The sequence below is a fragment of the Triticum aestivum genome, chromosome 5D, assembly GCF_018294505.1.
Source record: "Triticum aestivum cultivar Chinese Spring chromosome 5D, IWGSC CS RefSeq v2.1, whole genome shotgun sequence".
Taxonomy (NCBI): Eukaryota; Viridiplantae; Streptophyta; class Magnoliopsida; order Poales; family Poaceae; genus Triticum; species Triticum aestivum.
This window is the reverse complement of record NC_057808.1, coordinates 373839389-373854365: the sequence shown is the minus strand read 5'-3', so window position 1 is coordinate 373854365 and position 14977 is coordinate 373839389. Positions and strand designations below refer to the sequence as shown.

The 14977-nt window shown below is 48.4% G+C and overlaps 2 protein-coding genes across 4 annotated transcripts; both read left to right on the top strand.

The window, feature by feature from the left end:
* The first annotated feature begins 901 nt into the window (after positions 1–901).
* Positions 902–5270, top strand: LOC123124992 (aspartyl protease family protein At5g10770-like). Its single transcript, XM_044545539.1, has 2 exons — positions 902–1161; positions 3904–5270. The coding sequence occupies exons 1-2, from the start codon at positions 963–965 to the stop codon at positions 5157–5159; spliced, it is 1455 nt and encodes a 484-aa protein (XP_044401474.1). The 5' UTR covers positions 902–962; the 3' UTR covers positions 5160–5270.
* Positions 5271–9313: 4043 nt separating this feature from the next.
* LOC123121880 (protein UXT homolog) lies at positions 9314–13223 on the top strand. Of its 3 annotated transcripts, none has more exons than XM_044541974.1 (6): positions 9314–9603; positions 10743–10894; positions 11036–11137; positions 11763–11870; positions 12756–12810; positions 12910–13223. In XM_044541974.1, exons 2-6 carry the CDS (start codon positions 10758–10760, stop codon positions 12952–12954), a joined length of 447 nt encoding a protein of 148 aa, XP_044397909.1. In that variant the 5' UTR covers positions 9314–9603; positions 10743–10757; the 3' UTR covers positions 12955–13223. The 3 variants fall into 3 exon arrangements, with proteins under 3 accessions (XP_044397909.1, XP_044397910.1, XP_044397911.1); XM_044541975.1 differs by having other exon boundaries at positions 9334–9603; positions 10755–10894; XM_044541976.1 differs by having other exon boundaries at positions 9334–9603; positions 10695–10894.
* Positions 13224–14977: the final 1754 nt, after the last annotated feature.

The window sequence follows — 14977 nt, the reverse complement described above, 5'->3', positions numbered from 1 at the left end:
TTTTTCTTCATTAATTACATGCCACATCATCTATTTTGTTTAGATAAGTGTGATGTTATCACTGTGGGTAGTCTAAGCGCCCCCTCAAAAAAAAGTACATGCTTCTTTATTCAGTTGTCGTGCGCGCGCGTGCGTGTCTGAACAAACGGACGGCAAGCTACTACCATGCAAGGGCTCGGTTTGTTGTATCCCTCTCTTTGCAGTGCACGCATCAGGTCATGCCATTCGCATCAGGAGATCGACTGGGTCTGTATCGTCAAACAAAAACCACGACACGTACCACGTCTATACATCTAGTTTGACTGCCGGCTTAGCTGACGCCGCACACTCAAAAACCGCCGTCTCTTTCCTTCACAACGATCTCAACATCATCACGCATGAATGATAACACATGCACCTCCCGTCCGTCAGTGCACCGCCACTGCATGCTGTCGGCTCTGTCTCAACCGTAGTGGGGCGAAAGCAACGTCCAACACCGTAGATCCGAACCCAAATCGGGGCAAAAGGGACGACGAGTGCGAGGGGAAAAGCCGCACATCTCGACGGCCAAATGCATGTTTATTAATTTACACGTCGGTGCGTGCGATCGCGTCCGAGGTGACCCAGCTCGCCGTGCTCTGGTCTTTGGCTACGTAGAGGCATGGAGTACCGGCCGGCCCGTGCTCTGGCTGGCTGGCGGTGGCACGCCACCCAACTTTTCCACGGCGGATCGGGCCGGGCCGGGTGGTGCCTGCTGACTTCGACACCGACCGGTTTTTTCCACGCACGCACGGGCATGGGTGGTGGCCGGCGCACGGCTATGCCTAGCTTGGCTCGCCAGCCAACGCTATATAAGCAAGCACGTGGCGTGCGGCATCCGATCGTGTCAAGTCGAGTCACGGTCGCCGGCCCAGATCACACACAGAGCGGCGATCTAGGAAGCCGGCCTTTCTGCTGCCCGTTATAGAGAAGAAGCTTCGTGCATGGCTTCCGGCGCGTTGCGTCGCCGCCGAGGCGCTCCGTTCAGGGTCTCGGTTATCCTTATCGCCGCCGCCCTGGTCCGCCTCGCCGCGTCGGCTGCTGATGCGGCGGAGAGGACGGCGGCGAGCGGCCCGGAGCCGGACTGGCACGTCGTCAGCGTCGCCTCGCTGCTGCCGCCCGCGGCATGCACGGCGTCCAAGGGTACGTACGTTCGTACTGCATGCTCCGTGTGTCCGTTGTGTGATGGTTTCCTTCCTACGTATAAGTGTACTCTTTCTTTTTTTGAATGTTGTATAAGTGTACTCTTTCAAAAGATATCATTCGAACTTTATACTGGTTAGTGGTTAGTACAAACGCAGACTGCGCATAGCGTAGTTTAGAAGCAGGGAGATGGAGGCTAGGCAGGGTGGCGCATAACGTGTGACGTGTCTAATTAACGATGTGTGTTTTTTCTTTTTGAGAGGAATGAACGATGTGTTTAACATGTATGGTAGAAAAAACAGAGGATTAGAATGTCATCTCATGTGCAGAAATAGGTTATACCCGTTCGGAAACAAGAATGCCGAGAAAAAAACCTTTAAATCCCACATAAAAATAAGAAGAAAAAAGACAAAAGAAAATGTCTGCACAAATCCTCGCGTAAAATCAATGGCATATGACTTAGATGTGCAATACTTAGGGCACATCTAGATGTGCTTTAGCAAAACTGTAAAAATAATTGGATTTTGAGATAACCAGTACTCCCTCCCGTTCCAAACAGTTATAAGTTTTTTTAAAGATTTCAATAAAAGTTACCCCTCTGTAAAGAAATATAAGAGTGTTTTAGATTAGAGTGTAGCTTCACTCATTTTGCTCCGCATGTAGTTCATATTGGAATCTCTAAAAGGACTTATATTCAGGAACGGAGGAGTACCTAATTATAGAGATAAAAGAAAAGGAAATAAATAATGCACTGAAACTTCTTGAAAAAGGTGTAAGGCTAGATCAGCCCGTGCTTGATTTCTTCCATAAAGCAAAGAAAATGTGTTAATTGACAAAATCATCACGGACGTCTCGATATCAATTTAAACATCGCCTCCATTGAAACAATAGCACCCTTGATGATACATGTAGGATTTGAAATCTGGATTTATTTTCGGGTGGTTTGAGGGCAAAACCACCCAATCTGGGGTGGGTTCGAATTTGATACTATTTACAATCTGTTTTAATTTATTTGTTTATCAAGTTGTACAATGAATTTGGACTTGGACTTGACACTTTATAGCATGTTAGATCTATATTGTCCCATTATCATATATATATATACTCCCTCCATTCATATGACCAGTTTTGCTAAAGGAAAATGTACAACACCATAACTTTTTTCTAAGTAGGATGTATATAGAGGCGTTTTAATGTGTTTGTTCACTCATTTTAGTCTATATGTAGTCCATATTGAAATATTCAAAATATTTTCTACAAAATGCTGTCGATAATATGTACACCCTCTATCTAAATGTAAGACGTTCTTGCAGTTTAATTTGAATGAAACGTTTAGAAACAGAAGAGGTAGTAGCACCTTTTTTGGGGTAAATGCACTCGGTAATTATAGGTAGCCGCAGGAGCTGACACGGGCCATCTTGTATAGTCCAGAAAAGGAAAATGACGTATCAGTCTGGATGAGTCAAAGGTCGCTAACCAGGTCGCTTTAGTCCCTCCGTGAACGGAATGGCCACTTGATCTCTAAACAAGTGCGCCTGTCTGAATTAATCCCCACAAAACTCCTGGCCTCCTGCAGCTTAGAAAGACCGGTGATCACAGAGAGCGGATTATCTACCGTGCACGGTATATACCGTGCATGCATCACCTACCCACATGTCACATGTATTCTTGAAAGCGTGTCTGACAAAGTCAGGTGAATAGTAGTACCTACTCTACATATCAGCCTATCTCCTTTCTCCTAGTCAATTAGTACTATATTTTAAGTTGAGGATATTTGAAACCCACATAGATTATGAACCTTAAGTTTGATTTATGATTTGTTTGCATATTTGTCATCCTCGCGATGAGACCTTTTAAACAAAATCGGACACGAAAATATTTTAGTGAAATTCTAAACGAGACCGTGTTTAATAAAGTTTCATCGTGTTTCAAAATTTGATTTTTAAAACTAGCCGAAATATATTTGAGAATGTTCTTGTTTGGAAGTCCTCGTCACGAGAAGCACAAATATGCAGATGCATCTTCTATTGAAATTTTGGTTTACAAGATAAAATGATTCTAATTTGTAAACACGTGAAAAAATATATGGGAGTGAAGCAAGACATGAGATGGTGGACAAAGTATCTGGTGGATGAAGCATAGTAATAAATGATTGATGTGACAAGACACAAGAGCATCTGGTGGATGAAGCATAATAATAAATGGTTGATGTGACAAGACACAAGAGTAGTAGAATATGGAGAATAGCAATAATGCTAAACATACAAAGAGTTACACCCAATTACACGCTGACTAGGATTTTTTCCATCTACTAACCAATCACAAACTTGCCCCCCCCCCCCCCCCCCCCCCCCCCCCGATTTTCAGGGGGTGGACCGCCACCCCACCTATTGACCAATCAAATTAACCCTTTTTGTAAAACCTTGTAACTCGTTTGTACGTGTAGCATTACTCGGAGGAATAGATGCAATTGAATAAGCAACATGTCATGAAACTAGAGCAGCCCAGATCTGCATGCATTCGAATCTCGAAGAAATGGATGGCTTGGCCATCCATGGGATATCTCGTACATGGTAGAACATCATTTCTCGGTGATCACATGCTGATCCAAAATACAAATACAGGAGCAGTATTTTTGTTGTCATACTTTATCAGATCACCGAAAAGTGCAAACGGCGGTCAAAATCAAATGTGATTTGCAGTGTGCGTTGAGTATATAATTTTCGTTCCCGCGCCCTGCAGCAGCGGCATCAAACTCGTCGGCCCTCAACGTCGTGCACCGGCACGGCCCGTGCTCGCCGCTGCAGGCTCGGGGCACGCCGCCGCCCCACGCCGAGCTCCTCAACGACGACCAGGCCAGGGTCCACTCCATACACCGCAAGATCGCCGCGGCGGCGTCGCCCGTGTCGGACCGAGCCCGTGGCGCGAAGGGCGTGACCCTGCCGGCGCAGCGGGGCATCTCCCTCGGCACCGGCAACTACGTCGTGTCCGTGGGCCTCGGCACCCCGGCCAGGGGCATGACGGTGGTGTTCGACACCGGCAGCGACCTGTCTTGGGTGCAGTGCACGCCGTGCTCGGACTGCTACGAGCAGAAGGACCCGCTCTTCGACCCGGCGCGGTCCTCGACGTACTCCGCCGTGCCCTGCGCCGCGCCGGAGTGCCAGGGGCTGGACTCGCGGAGCTGCTCGCCGGACAGGAAATGCCGGTACGAGGTCGTGTACGGCGACCAGTCGCAGACCGACGGCGCCCTGGCGCGCGACACGCTGACGCTGACGCCGTCCGACACGCTCCCGGGGTTCGTCTTCGGGTGCGGCGAACGGGACACCGGCCTGTTCGGCAGGGCCGACGGGCTCGTCGGGCTCGGCCGCGAGAAGGTGTCGCTGTCGTCCCAGGCGGCGTCCAAGTACGGGGCGGGGTTCTCCTACTGCCTCCCGTCGTCGTCCAGCGCCGCGGGGTACCTGTCCCTCGGCGGGCCGGCGCCGGCGAACGCACGATTCACGGCGATGGAGACCCGCCGCGACACGCCGTCGTTCTACTATGTCGGCCTCGTCGGCGTCAAGGTCGCCGGGCGGACGGTCAGGGTCTCCCCCGTCGTGTTCGCGGCCGCCGGCACGGTGATCGACTCGGGGACGGTGATCACCCGCCTGCCGCCGCGCGCGTACGCCGCGCTCCGGTCGAAGTTCGCGCGCTCCATGGGCAGGTACGGGTACAAGAGGGCGCCCGCGCTGTCCATCCTGGACACGTGCTACGACTTCACGGGGCACACGACGGTGCGCATACCGTCGGTGGCGCTGGTGTTCGCCGGCGGCGCCGCCGTGGGGCTCGACTTCAGCGGGGTGCTGTACGTGGCCAAGGTGGCGCAGGCGTGCCTGGCGTTCGCGGCCAACGGCGACGGCGCGGACGTCGGCATCCTCGGGAACACGCAGCAGAAGACGCTCGCGGTGGTGTACGACGTCGCCAACAACAAGATCGGGTTCGGCGCCAACGGCTGCAGCTGATGGCTAGCTGCTACTTGGTCGATGAGCTTAATCGATCACCATTTTTTTCTTGTGAAGTGCGACATGGAACATGGAGAAATCCATATATCGTCCGTAAGAGCATCTCCAATATCCGCGCAACGCGCCGCGCGCTAAAAGCTCATTTGCGGCGCATCCTTCGTCTGGTTTGGCGCGGCCGGCAGCGCTGGCTTCAGCAGCCGCGCTAAAATTGAGCGCGCGTGTAGCTCAGCGGCCGCGCTAAAATGCAGCGCGCGCTAAACATTGCGTACATTTTTTATATAGATAATATAAAATTCATAAAATACATAGATATTTTACATAGTTCCATAGCATAGATAGATTAAAAACTACGGTGCAACGACATAAAAAAAACTACTAGATAGTGCAACTACAGCCTACTCCCAGTCGTCGTCATCATCATCATCATCATCGCCATCCTCGCTGGTCTGGTCCGAGGTATCGAGCCACATGTCCTCCCAACGGTCATCATCAGACGAAAAGATCGACTGCCCACCATTTTGAACGATTTCGCACTGCGATAACGCCAGGGCCTTCCGCCGACGCCTGTCCAACCGCTCCGCGCGGCGCTTTGCCGCCTGCTCCTCGCGGCGCCTTGTCCAGAAGGCTTCCTCGTTGGCAACATCCTCCGGGTGGCGCCGGCGCCACTCCGCCATGGCCCGCTCGTCCTCCTCGGCGATGAGGAGGCGGCGCTGCCGCCGAGCGTGCTCCGCACGGTCCTGGTCCGTGATAAGACGAGGCGGAGGGGCGACGTCCTGCGCCTGCTGGCGCGTGTGGAGATCCTGAAAGTTCATCTGCTGGCGCGGCCTGTCCAGGCGCCACGCCGCCGCGCTGTAGGCGCGTGCGGCCTCGTGCGAGGTCTGGAACGTACCGAGGCCGAGCCGGACGTCGCCGGACCGAACCTCGGCGGAGTACCAGCCGTTGGGGCGCTGGTGGACGCCGCGGTAGCCCGACGCTCCTCAGCGGCGCGGCGGCATGATGGCGCGGCGGTGGCGGGGCGCTGGAGCGGCGAGGAGAGGAAGCGGTGGAGGCGCTGGAGCGGCGAAGAAGCTACGAGGCGCGCGTGGCAGTGTGGATAGGCATGTGGCGAGCGCCGCAATTTATAGGCGCGCGAGCTGCCGCCCTTTCCCGCGCGCGCTTGTTTCCAGCCACCGCTGGAGCGCGCGAAACCGTCCAGCGCGCGCTAAAAACCAAGTTTACCGCGCGCGCACCTTTTGGCGCGGCTGTTGGAGATGCTTTAATGCAAATATTGTATACTATTTGTTAGCGAGCAACAACACAAGCAGAAGCTGAAATCAAATTTTACATTTTTCTACCACTGTGATTCATGCGTTCTAACGGTTGCCATCAGTTTTTTTACAAGGTGTCCGCTTTTTAATCTGAAAGCAAATTCTTCTTCTTCATCTTCAATAGCAAGTTACACACATGGGACGTCTATAAAAGAAGACATTATCAAATGACATAGAATATAGTCGGCCAACAAATTGCATATCCGATTAAATAATATAGAGGATAACCGGCCAACAAGTTGCATATCCGGCTAAATAACATAGAACATATCCAACCAACAAGTCACATATCCGGCCAAATGAAAAACACATAGAACAACTCACTTGCTCGGCGATTTACGCATCACTTGACCACCGACCAATGAGTTGTTTAAATGGCTGCAATACTTGCTCACAGCCTCTTGAATGATGTACCTTTGATGGTTGAGCGACTTTGTCCAACGATCGCGGATGAGTTTGTTGCGGCAAGGCTTGACTGCAAATGTCGTACACCACTGCGCCGTAGGATGTATCCAGCCAACGATCATTGGTGTATCCGGCCAACAAGTCACATATCCAGACAAAAGAGCAGAGGAGGCATATCTAAGACAGAGGGAGGAGAAGGAGAGGGGTGCTCTCCTTTTCCTCCTTCATATCCTCCAAGAAAAAACGAAGCGTTCAGCTTGACTGCGACACATGCCCTACATCTCTTGCAGTTTTCCATTTCACAAGATGTGGGCTTGGTAATCCACGTATTAATGTGACTAATGGGAACCACGACGGTCCTTCCGCCAGTTATGACAAGATGAGACGGGGCTAGCTAATGATATCTCATTGCGTTGGAGATAAGGAGCCCACCTGGGTTTCTCGTTTCCGAAGACCAAGAAACTCCGACTACATACACACTTGGGGGCTACCGACAATGTAGTACACCAGGGATGGCCTCTCAAAGGGGAGCCTTACCGCAGGCCTACCATGGGGCCCAAGAGGCCTAGCAAGTATCTGGCGACAGGTTGGAGTCGTGGAGCCAGAATAAGCATCCAGAGATCATCTTAGCGCACAAGCCAAGATGACGGCGGCTTCGATCAGATCAATCTTCTATAAACCCTAGCCCCCATCATCTATACAAGATTGGGGATAGGGGTAGCCATTTACATCTACTCTCATGGAACAACTCTCGGTAGTCATAACACCATCCTCCCATTGTAACCCTCGCATGAGGTACTTCACCATAAATACAAACCAAAGGTAGGATGTAGGGTATTAGTATTACCTCTCTAAGAAGGCCCGAATCTAGGCAAACTCCTATAGTGATCTCCGCTCTGGTACTTCCGGGCACGTTCGCCACCCTATCGAGGATACTGGCAGTTCCACGTACGGTCAACCATTCCTATGCGGAAGAGATCATTGATAGATAAAAAAGGTGTGCGAATGTAGTGAAACCTGATGGATCCTAAGACTACGACACACAAAAAGGTATAAAACAACGCACAAATTGGACACATCAGCATTATAACCTCATTTCGTTCTTATCAAGTTAGCTTAGAATTTTAGGGTTAATGTATTGGCTAGAACGTCTCCCCAAATTATCTCTCGATCGCCTGCATCAGGGCAGATTGACTCGGATCCCTTCCGAGACATGACATCTATTGCTCATGGCGATGGAGCGAGATCGACGTGCTACCCACGATGATGACAACGAAGGGAGATCATTGGCACTACTCACGGCGGGGGCAACAAATGGAGAACGGTGGCGCTACTGCCCATGCCCCATGAAGAGAGAGATCGTCGACGCTGCTACTTGGTCCTCGTGGCTCGTGGTGAAGAAAACAATCAGGACAAGCGGTGTTATTCGATACTGGCCTATGTCGGGTGTTTTCAGTTTTGTGAGAACGGTTTATGATTACACGGGAACTGAAACTGACGCAGTCAAAACAAACATAGGTAATGTAATCATGAGCTGTTGTAACCGAGAGACAATGAATATGTCACGAACCAAACATGTCCTTTGTTGTTGTGCACTGTTTTATTTTACACTACACTTGTCGCAAAAGAGTGTTGGCCTTGTCGATTGCACTATCTTGCCATCAACCCGTGACCTTCAATCACATAGGGTGACTACTTTTAAAGCCAAAATTCGTTAGAATGTATAAATATGAGGTCTAGTTTTGAATGGTCCAGCGCGCCCCACTTTCTACTCCACGCGCGTCCTGATGCCGACGCGAGGCAGCTCCTCGGCGCGCCCCTGCTGCGGCGCGCCGCCACCCCCGCCACGTCCTACAGGCACACACCCGCCCCCTTGTGTCAGCGTGATGCATGTGCCAGTGTGAGGTCTATGTGCGTAGTAACCACCGCATATTTTCTGTGGGCAGGAGTCCACCAGACACACCATCTAGACCCACCCTTGCACAAAGCAGTGGGTAGCCCAAGTAGGGCCGTGGCACACCCAGAAATTTAAGGATTTTTTAAAGGAAAAATGCCTCCCACCCTGGCTCCATTTTATTGAAAACGAAGCCAAACGGTCGCCAACGTTACAACACACGCAGAGAAACAGCTGAGTACTGCCTCGGCAACAAGCAGAAAAACACAACAAGCTGAACACAACTATGCTACAGTTCACAGACATACAGAGGACACCGAAGCAACCCACTGACATGTTACCTTCTGCAAAATACTTCGATGAAGTCTTTCCGCCTTTCTGCTCCAGCAATCTTTGGGGTCCAATGCTCCGATTCCTGGTGCAAGCCAATTGCGCCTTCGGCTTCATCATCACCTCCCCCAGCTCCGATTTCAGGATTTTTTATGTCTTTTTGAGCAACTACTCTTTTTTGTTTTTGAGGATTACCCCCATATTATTTGACTAAGGCCCATAAACATCCAACCGGCCCAGCAGCTGAGGTGAGCAGCCTGCAGCCCACTTGAATCTGAGGCTCGCTCGCAAGGACCTACGCACGCCGCCGCTCCCTGCCGATTCCCCTTCCAGCCTGGTGCCCGCCGGCGGCCGCCCTCCTGCAGCTCGACTTCTCCTGCAGGGCTGCAGGCTCCAGCCTCTGCCGGCCGCCTCCCTCCCGCAGCCTGGTGCCCACCGGCCGTCTTCGGATCCCCTTCTGCTCGCCCTCCCGCAGCCCCGTGCGGTGGTGCCCGCCGACCGCAGCAAGGTGAGGGTTAGGTGCTTCTGCTTTCTTTCTGGTGTTGAATTCGTGAGTGACAATGAGTATTGAGTTGAATCTCACATATAGGGTCAATTGTGTAGAATTGTATGGTGCCAATTAGTTGATGTTGATTTTGTTTGACCATGAGTATATTCATGCTTCCTGCTCAACTGTTGTCCGTATATAGATAGGCTCATTTGTGTAAAATAAAATAAAATTGGAGTGGCCTGGCCACGCCACTGTGCACAAGACATCGTAATGCTGCAAATCCGACGCGTTTTTGTAGGCCAACAATAGGCAAGAAGCGTGTTATTGTTATGTATTCATACTCGTGGCGCGAGTGTTTCAATTGGCAGTAGAGGCCGAGCAGCTGGACAGTCAAACTAAATGCTGTCTATGGCCCTTACCATGTTAGTAACTTAGTATGGAGAGAAGTTTGTGCAATGCAATATTTGTAACCGTGTCAGGTTTTATGGATGGTTGATATGTAGTTTGCCGATTTTGTTAGCTTGGTTTGTTATGCTGTTTCTCAAAATTTGAAACTCTTGCTTTGGCTGGTGTTGCATCTACAATCCTACATGCATGATTTTCTTTTCTTTAGTCGCTTCAGATTTTCACAAAGAGGTGGTAATATTCATGCCATGTTTATTCGACTCTTTTAATTGTTGGATTAGCCCTGGTTTTAATTCATGCCAGTAAGCGATGATTTTTGGTGATGGTATTGGGAGAAAGTTGAAAATATAATGAGGCAAAGTGTCATCTCTGTGTCGTCAATTTGACAGCAACTATGATATATGCTATATTTGTGTCGACTTGACTGTAATTATGATACATATGTAAGTTGTAACATTTTTTTTAGCAAAAACAGTAGGGAAGACCCCTACTGCGCCGTTTTTTTGTTTTTATCAATAAGGGATATGTACAAATGAGGTTACGTGGGGATTACATAAGTTGTGACAATGGGTTAAGCTTATTGTGATATATGCTATATAAAGTTGTGTGGGTACGCCATGTCCTGAGTTGCCGATTATTTTAGCATGGTTGCATGACAACCTTAACTTATTGATTTTAAAATTTCACTGCCTTGGCAATGACAGCTTAACCCAGTACGGCATTATATATTTTGCGATCCACGAATCTCATAGGAAACAGCTTAGGACATGGCAATGGCTGTGGAGGCGCGTCTCCGGCAGGAGAAGGTGAAGAAGTTTGAAGATTTCGTTGACCGGCGGCTCAAGCCTGACCTCGTTAACGCCATAGCCCAGCGCGATAACTTGTTCCAGCAGCAGAAGACATTGTAAGACTCGGTTCTCTCCTCGTCTTCCCTTGTGTTGTAACTGTACTGAAACATTTAGGCCCCTTGATTCTTGTTATTCAAATATATGTCCTTAATATTGCTCATTCTTCTGATCAATGAACCTTCATTTGGTGTTGGCAGCTTGGATTTGAAGAAGAACATCGAAAATTTGGAAAAGAATGGTGTAACGAGTATGCGATCTATGGTCAATCTTGGGTCAGAGGTGTACATGCAGGCAGAAGTGTAAACATCCTTTTCCCTCTCCCCCGCCTAAACAATCTGAAGTATAGTAGCAAAAACTCTCTCGCTTTCTCTATAATCTCTAGAAAAGAAATTTCTCTATCCTAATGCTAATGTAAGACAAGTCAGAGACCATAATATTATTAGGGTAGGTGGTTTGCACTGTTTAGGGGCCAGTCTACATTACTCAACTGGAGTAGCTCTATGCTTGATGTAGCTTTTGCAGTAGGATAGACATGAGAAAGGTGTTCCTATATCGATCTGAAAAATACAAAAACGGTCAGCTGCCTTTTTAAGAAAAAGGTGGTGTTCGCATATGGAGACAGCATGCAAGTGAATTAGTTTGGTGTTCACTTCATTTATTGGAAGAATGCAGTTGGCCATTACACAGTATAACAAGCAGGAACTTCCTTTGATATGTCCTTATGCTGCTTCTTTATTTCAACTCCATTCCTAACTGCAATTGTTTAACCAGATGTTAGCTTAAAATTACAAATTTGGAATAGCTTCATATCATCATTGTGAAGCGCTAATGAGAATTGACTGTTTCGAACATAAGTGCCTACAGTCAGATTTCTTTAATTGTTGAGATCTTATTAATGCCATTATTCTGTGGTGATTTCCGCAGGCCGGACACGAAGCACATCTTTGTGGATATTGGTCTAGGTTTTCATGTGGAGTTTACTTGGCAAGAGGCTTTGCAGTTTATATCTGTAAGAGAAGCAAGGTTGGCCAGGTAACTCAACTCGAACATTTGAATATCAGATCTTGCTTTTGCGCAGCAATTTTTATTACACATGCAGCATGTTTTTGTGAGAGGGGAGTTATGCTAAAGAGATATTGATGATTGAGGGTGGTTCGGGTGCTTCATGCTCTGTTCAACACAGTTTGTGTGGATAAGGATAGTATATACCCAGTACTTGTTTTAGGCATATTATGGAACTTGGTCGAAAATAGCGGTTTGGGTGAAGTGCTTGGATTCTCTTTTTCTTGTGAAGCAAAGAACAAGAGAAAGGGATGGTATTCTTGAGCCTTGTGATGGCTCTTAGATTTCTAGACAATATTTGTATTTAGCTATTCATGGTATCCATTTCTCTGTTGGAGCTTGATGCTCGCTTCAGCCATCAGATGACGAATGGAGGCTACTGATTAGTTATTTATCATAAGCTAATACGTATACATTGTACAGAGGCAAAGCTGATTCTATTAATCTGGTGTGTTACTAATCTGCATCTAATATTCACTTCCGTAGACACCTTTGGAAATTTTATGAACATAACATACTTTATGTAGCATTAGTTTGCATTGTATAAACCATTATTATTCACCGTCGGACCATATTAGTGGTTTGCCTCATATGTGACTCATAACATGTATGTATGTTCTTATGTCTCAACTCTTGAATGGGTTTATGTTTATTGACATTCCAGCATACAACTAACTAGTACGGCTGCAGCTGTTTGTACTACGGTGACAGTCGTTGCCAATGTTTGGCCCTTGTACGACATTCATATACTGTTGTAATTTCCCTTTTTATGCTTGAACGTGCTCCTGGTCCTCTGTAGTTGACATTCATTCACTCGCATGTTAATGTTGTAAACTTTTCCGTGTTTGTTTGCAGACAAATAGACGAGTACACACACCTCATAGCGAGCATAAAAGCACAGATCAAGTTGGTATGTACAATGAACTAGGTGCTTCGTTTGATGCAGTAGATGTTGTAAATCTGCTTATATTCAGATGTTACCCCCTCTTATGTTGTTTATTAAATGCAGGTGTGTGAAGGTATCCGCGAACTCCTGCAGTTCCCGGCGGAGTGAACGGCCAGGATCAAACTTGCGGCAGAGAGATGCTTACACACCAAACTTGCGGCAGAGAGATAGAGATGCTTGGTAGAGGGATATGATGTATCTTGCCATGGATTTTTTTGAAGATTCTTGCAACAAGCTGTATGCCAAGAATGCAGCTCTCCCAAGTCCCAATGTTGACTAGGAGGCATTGTGTAAACTAAATATAGGTAAAAGAAGTGGCAAATGAGAATATTGTGATCATTGAACTTTTGTTTAAATTCCGTGAAGGTTGTTGCAAATCATCAAGTGTCTACACTTGATGTGAGTTGGTATTTGCAAACTGAATTTTGCTAGGAAAGTGTTGGGAAATGCAATGTGTTTCAGATGATTGCAGCAAATGCAATGTGTTGGGAAATAATAACCTTTCTTGCTGCCTAAGGCTCTACAGTTTTGCTAGGAAAGAACCACCTGCTCATTCCGATTTTCTTCTTCTGAAAAAGAACCACCTGCTCACTAATAACAACCATACACAAATTCATCGAAGGTATCGATAAACTCACTCGGGCCGCGCGAAAGAAGGGAATTCATTGTTTTATATTACCTGTGTTCCAAAGGGAATTCTTTGTTTTATATTACCTCTTTTCCAAAATATAAGTCGTTGGGGGAGTTCAGTTTACACTCCCCCAACGACTTATATTTAGGAACGAAGGGATACGCTACATGCATGACGGTGCTTAAGTTGTGTGCGTCCGTCTGTGTGATATGGCTTTAGAGCATCTTCAATAGAAGATGTGGATGTAAAAATAACTACCTTTTGCATCTCCGAGGCCCCAAAAGTTGCTCCAACAGATGATGTAGATGCAAAAAAAATTACATCTCTACCTCCCGGAGATGTAAACTATAATACCTCGCGGTGCAAATTTGCATCTCCACCTATAGGAGACGTAAAAACGCTTCCGCCCGCCAACCCCCCAACTGCCACTTCTTTCCCCTTCCGCGCGACCGGCCGCGGCCCGACTCTTGCCTGCCCGCATCCCGCCCGCCGCCGCCATGGCCGACGCCGATGACCCCGCCGCCTTCTCCAACTCCACCGTCGATGCCCTGACCCATCTCGCCGCGGCCGCCGCCTCTGCGGCAACTATCCCCAACGCGGCAGCCGCCTCCATGCCAATTTGCCCCACCCCGTCCGGTCGCCATCGCGGCGAAAGCTGCAAAAAAGAAGGGGGCCGCCAAGCCTCGCGGTGGAGGCGTCAAGCGGGCGGCAGCGCGAGGCCGCAACCTGGCGGGCAACCAAGGTCGGCCGGCAAAAATGTCGAAGCCGGACACGGCTTTGGCGGGCGATTTGCAGCCGCCGACGACCATGTCATCCTCATCCGGCCACGGTGCTCCTCATCCACCTCCTCCGCCGCCGCCGGCGGCCATGGATGAAGATGTGTCGACGCCGATGGCAACCGCATCCAACGTGTTCGATGATATGTCACAAAGGTAAAAAAAAATCGTGTGCATTTGTTTGTTGTTCCAATTGTCGATTCCAATAGAATGTGTTAGTTGATTGTGTGTATGTCCATTTGTAGTCTCGATGATGAAGCTTTCATGCGCGCCACAAATGTGACAAATGATGATTAGCCACATGAGTATATATGCATCACAAGAATATGAAACTCCACAATATGGTGATGACAATCTTGACATGGATGATGAGGGCTTCGTTTTGAAGGGAAGAATTATACCAATGCCGAACATGTGTTGATTTGCACCGCTTGAAAGAAAGTCTCTCAAGATGCAACCGTTGGGACCGACCAATCTGCCGTCACATATTGGCAATGCATCAAGGAATTCTTCGATGCGCAACACTAGCGGCCACTATCGCTCAAGTGACTCCCTTCGCCAACGTTGGGGCACCATCAACATCGAATGTCAAAAGTTGGCGGGTTGCTTGGCAAATATTGATCGCATGAACCCAAGTGGTTGCGGTGAAAGTGACTTGGTAATAATCATTTGCTATTCATGTGTGCTTTCTCCACTTTCCACAAATATTGAAATGTTCACTAAT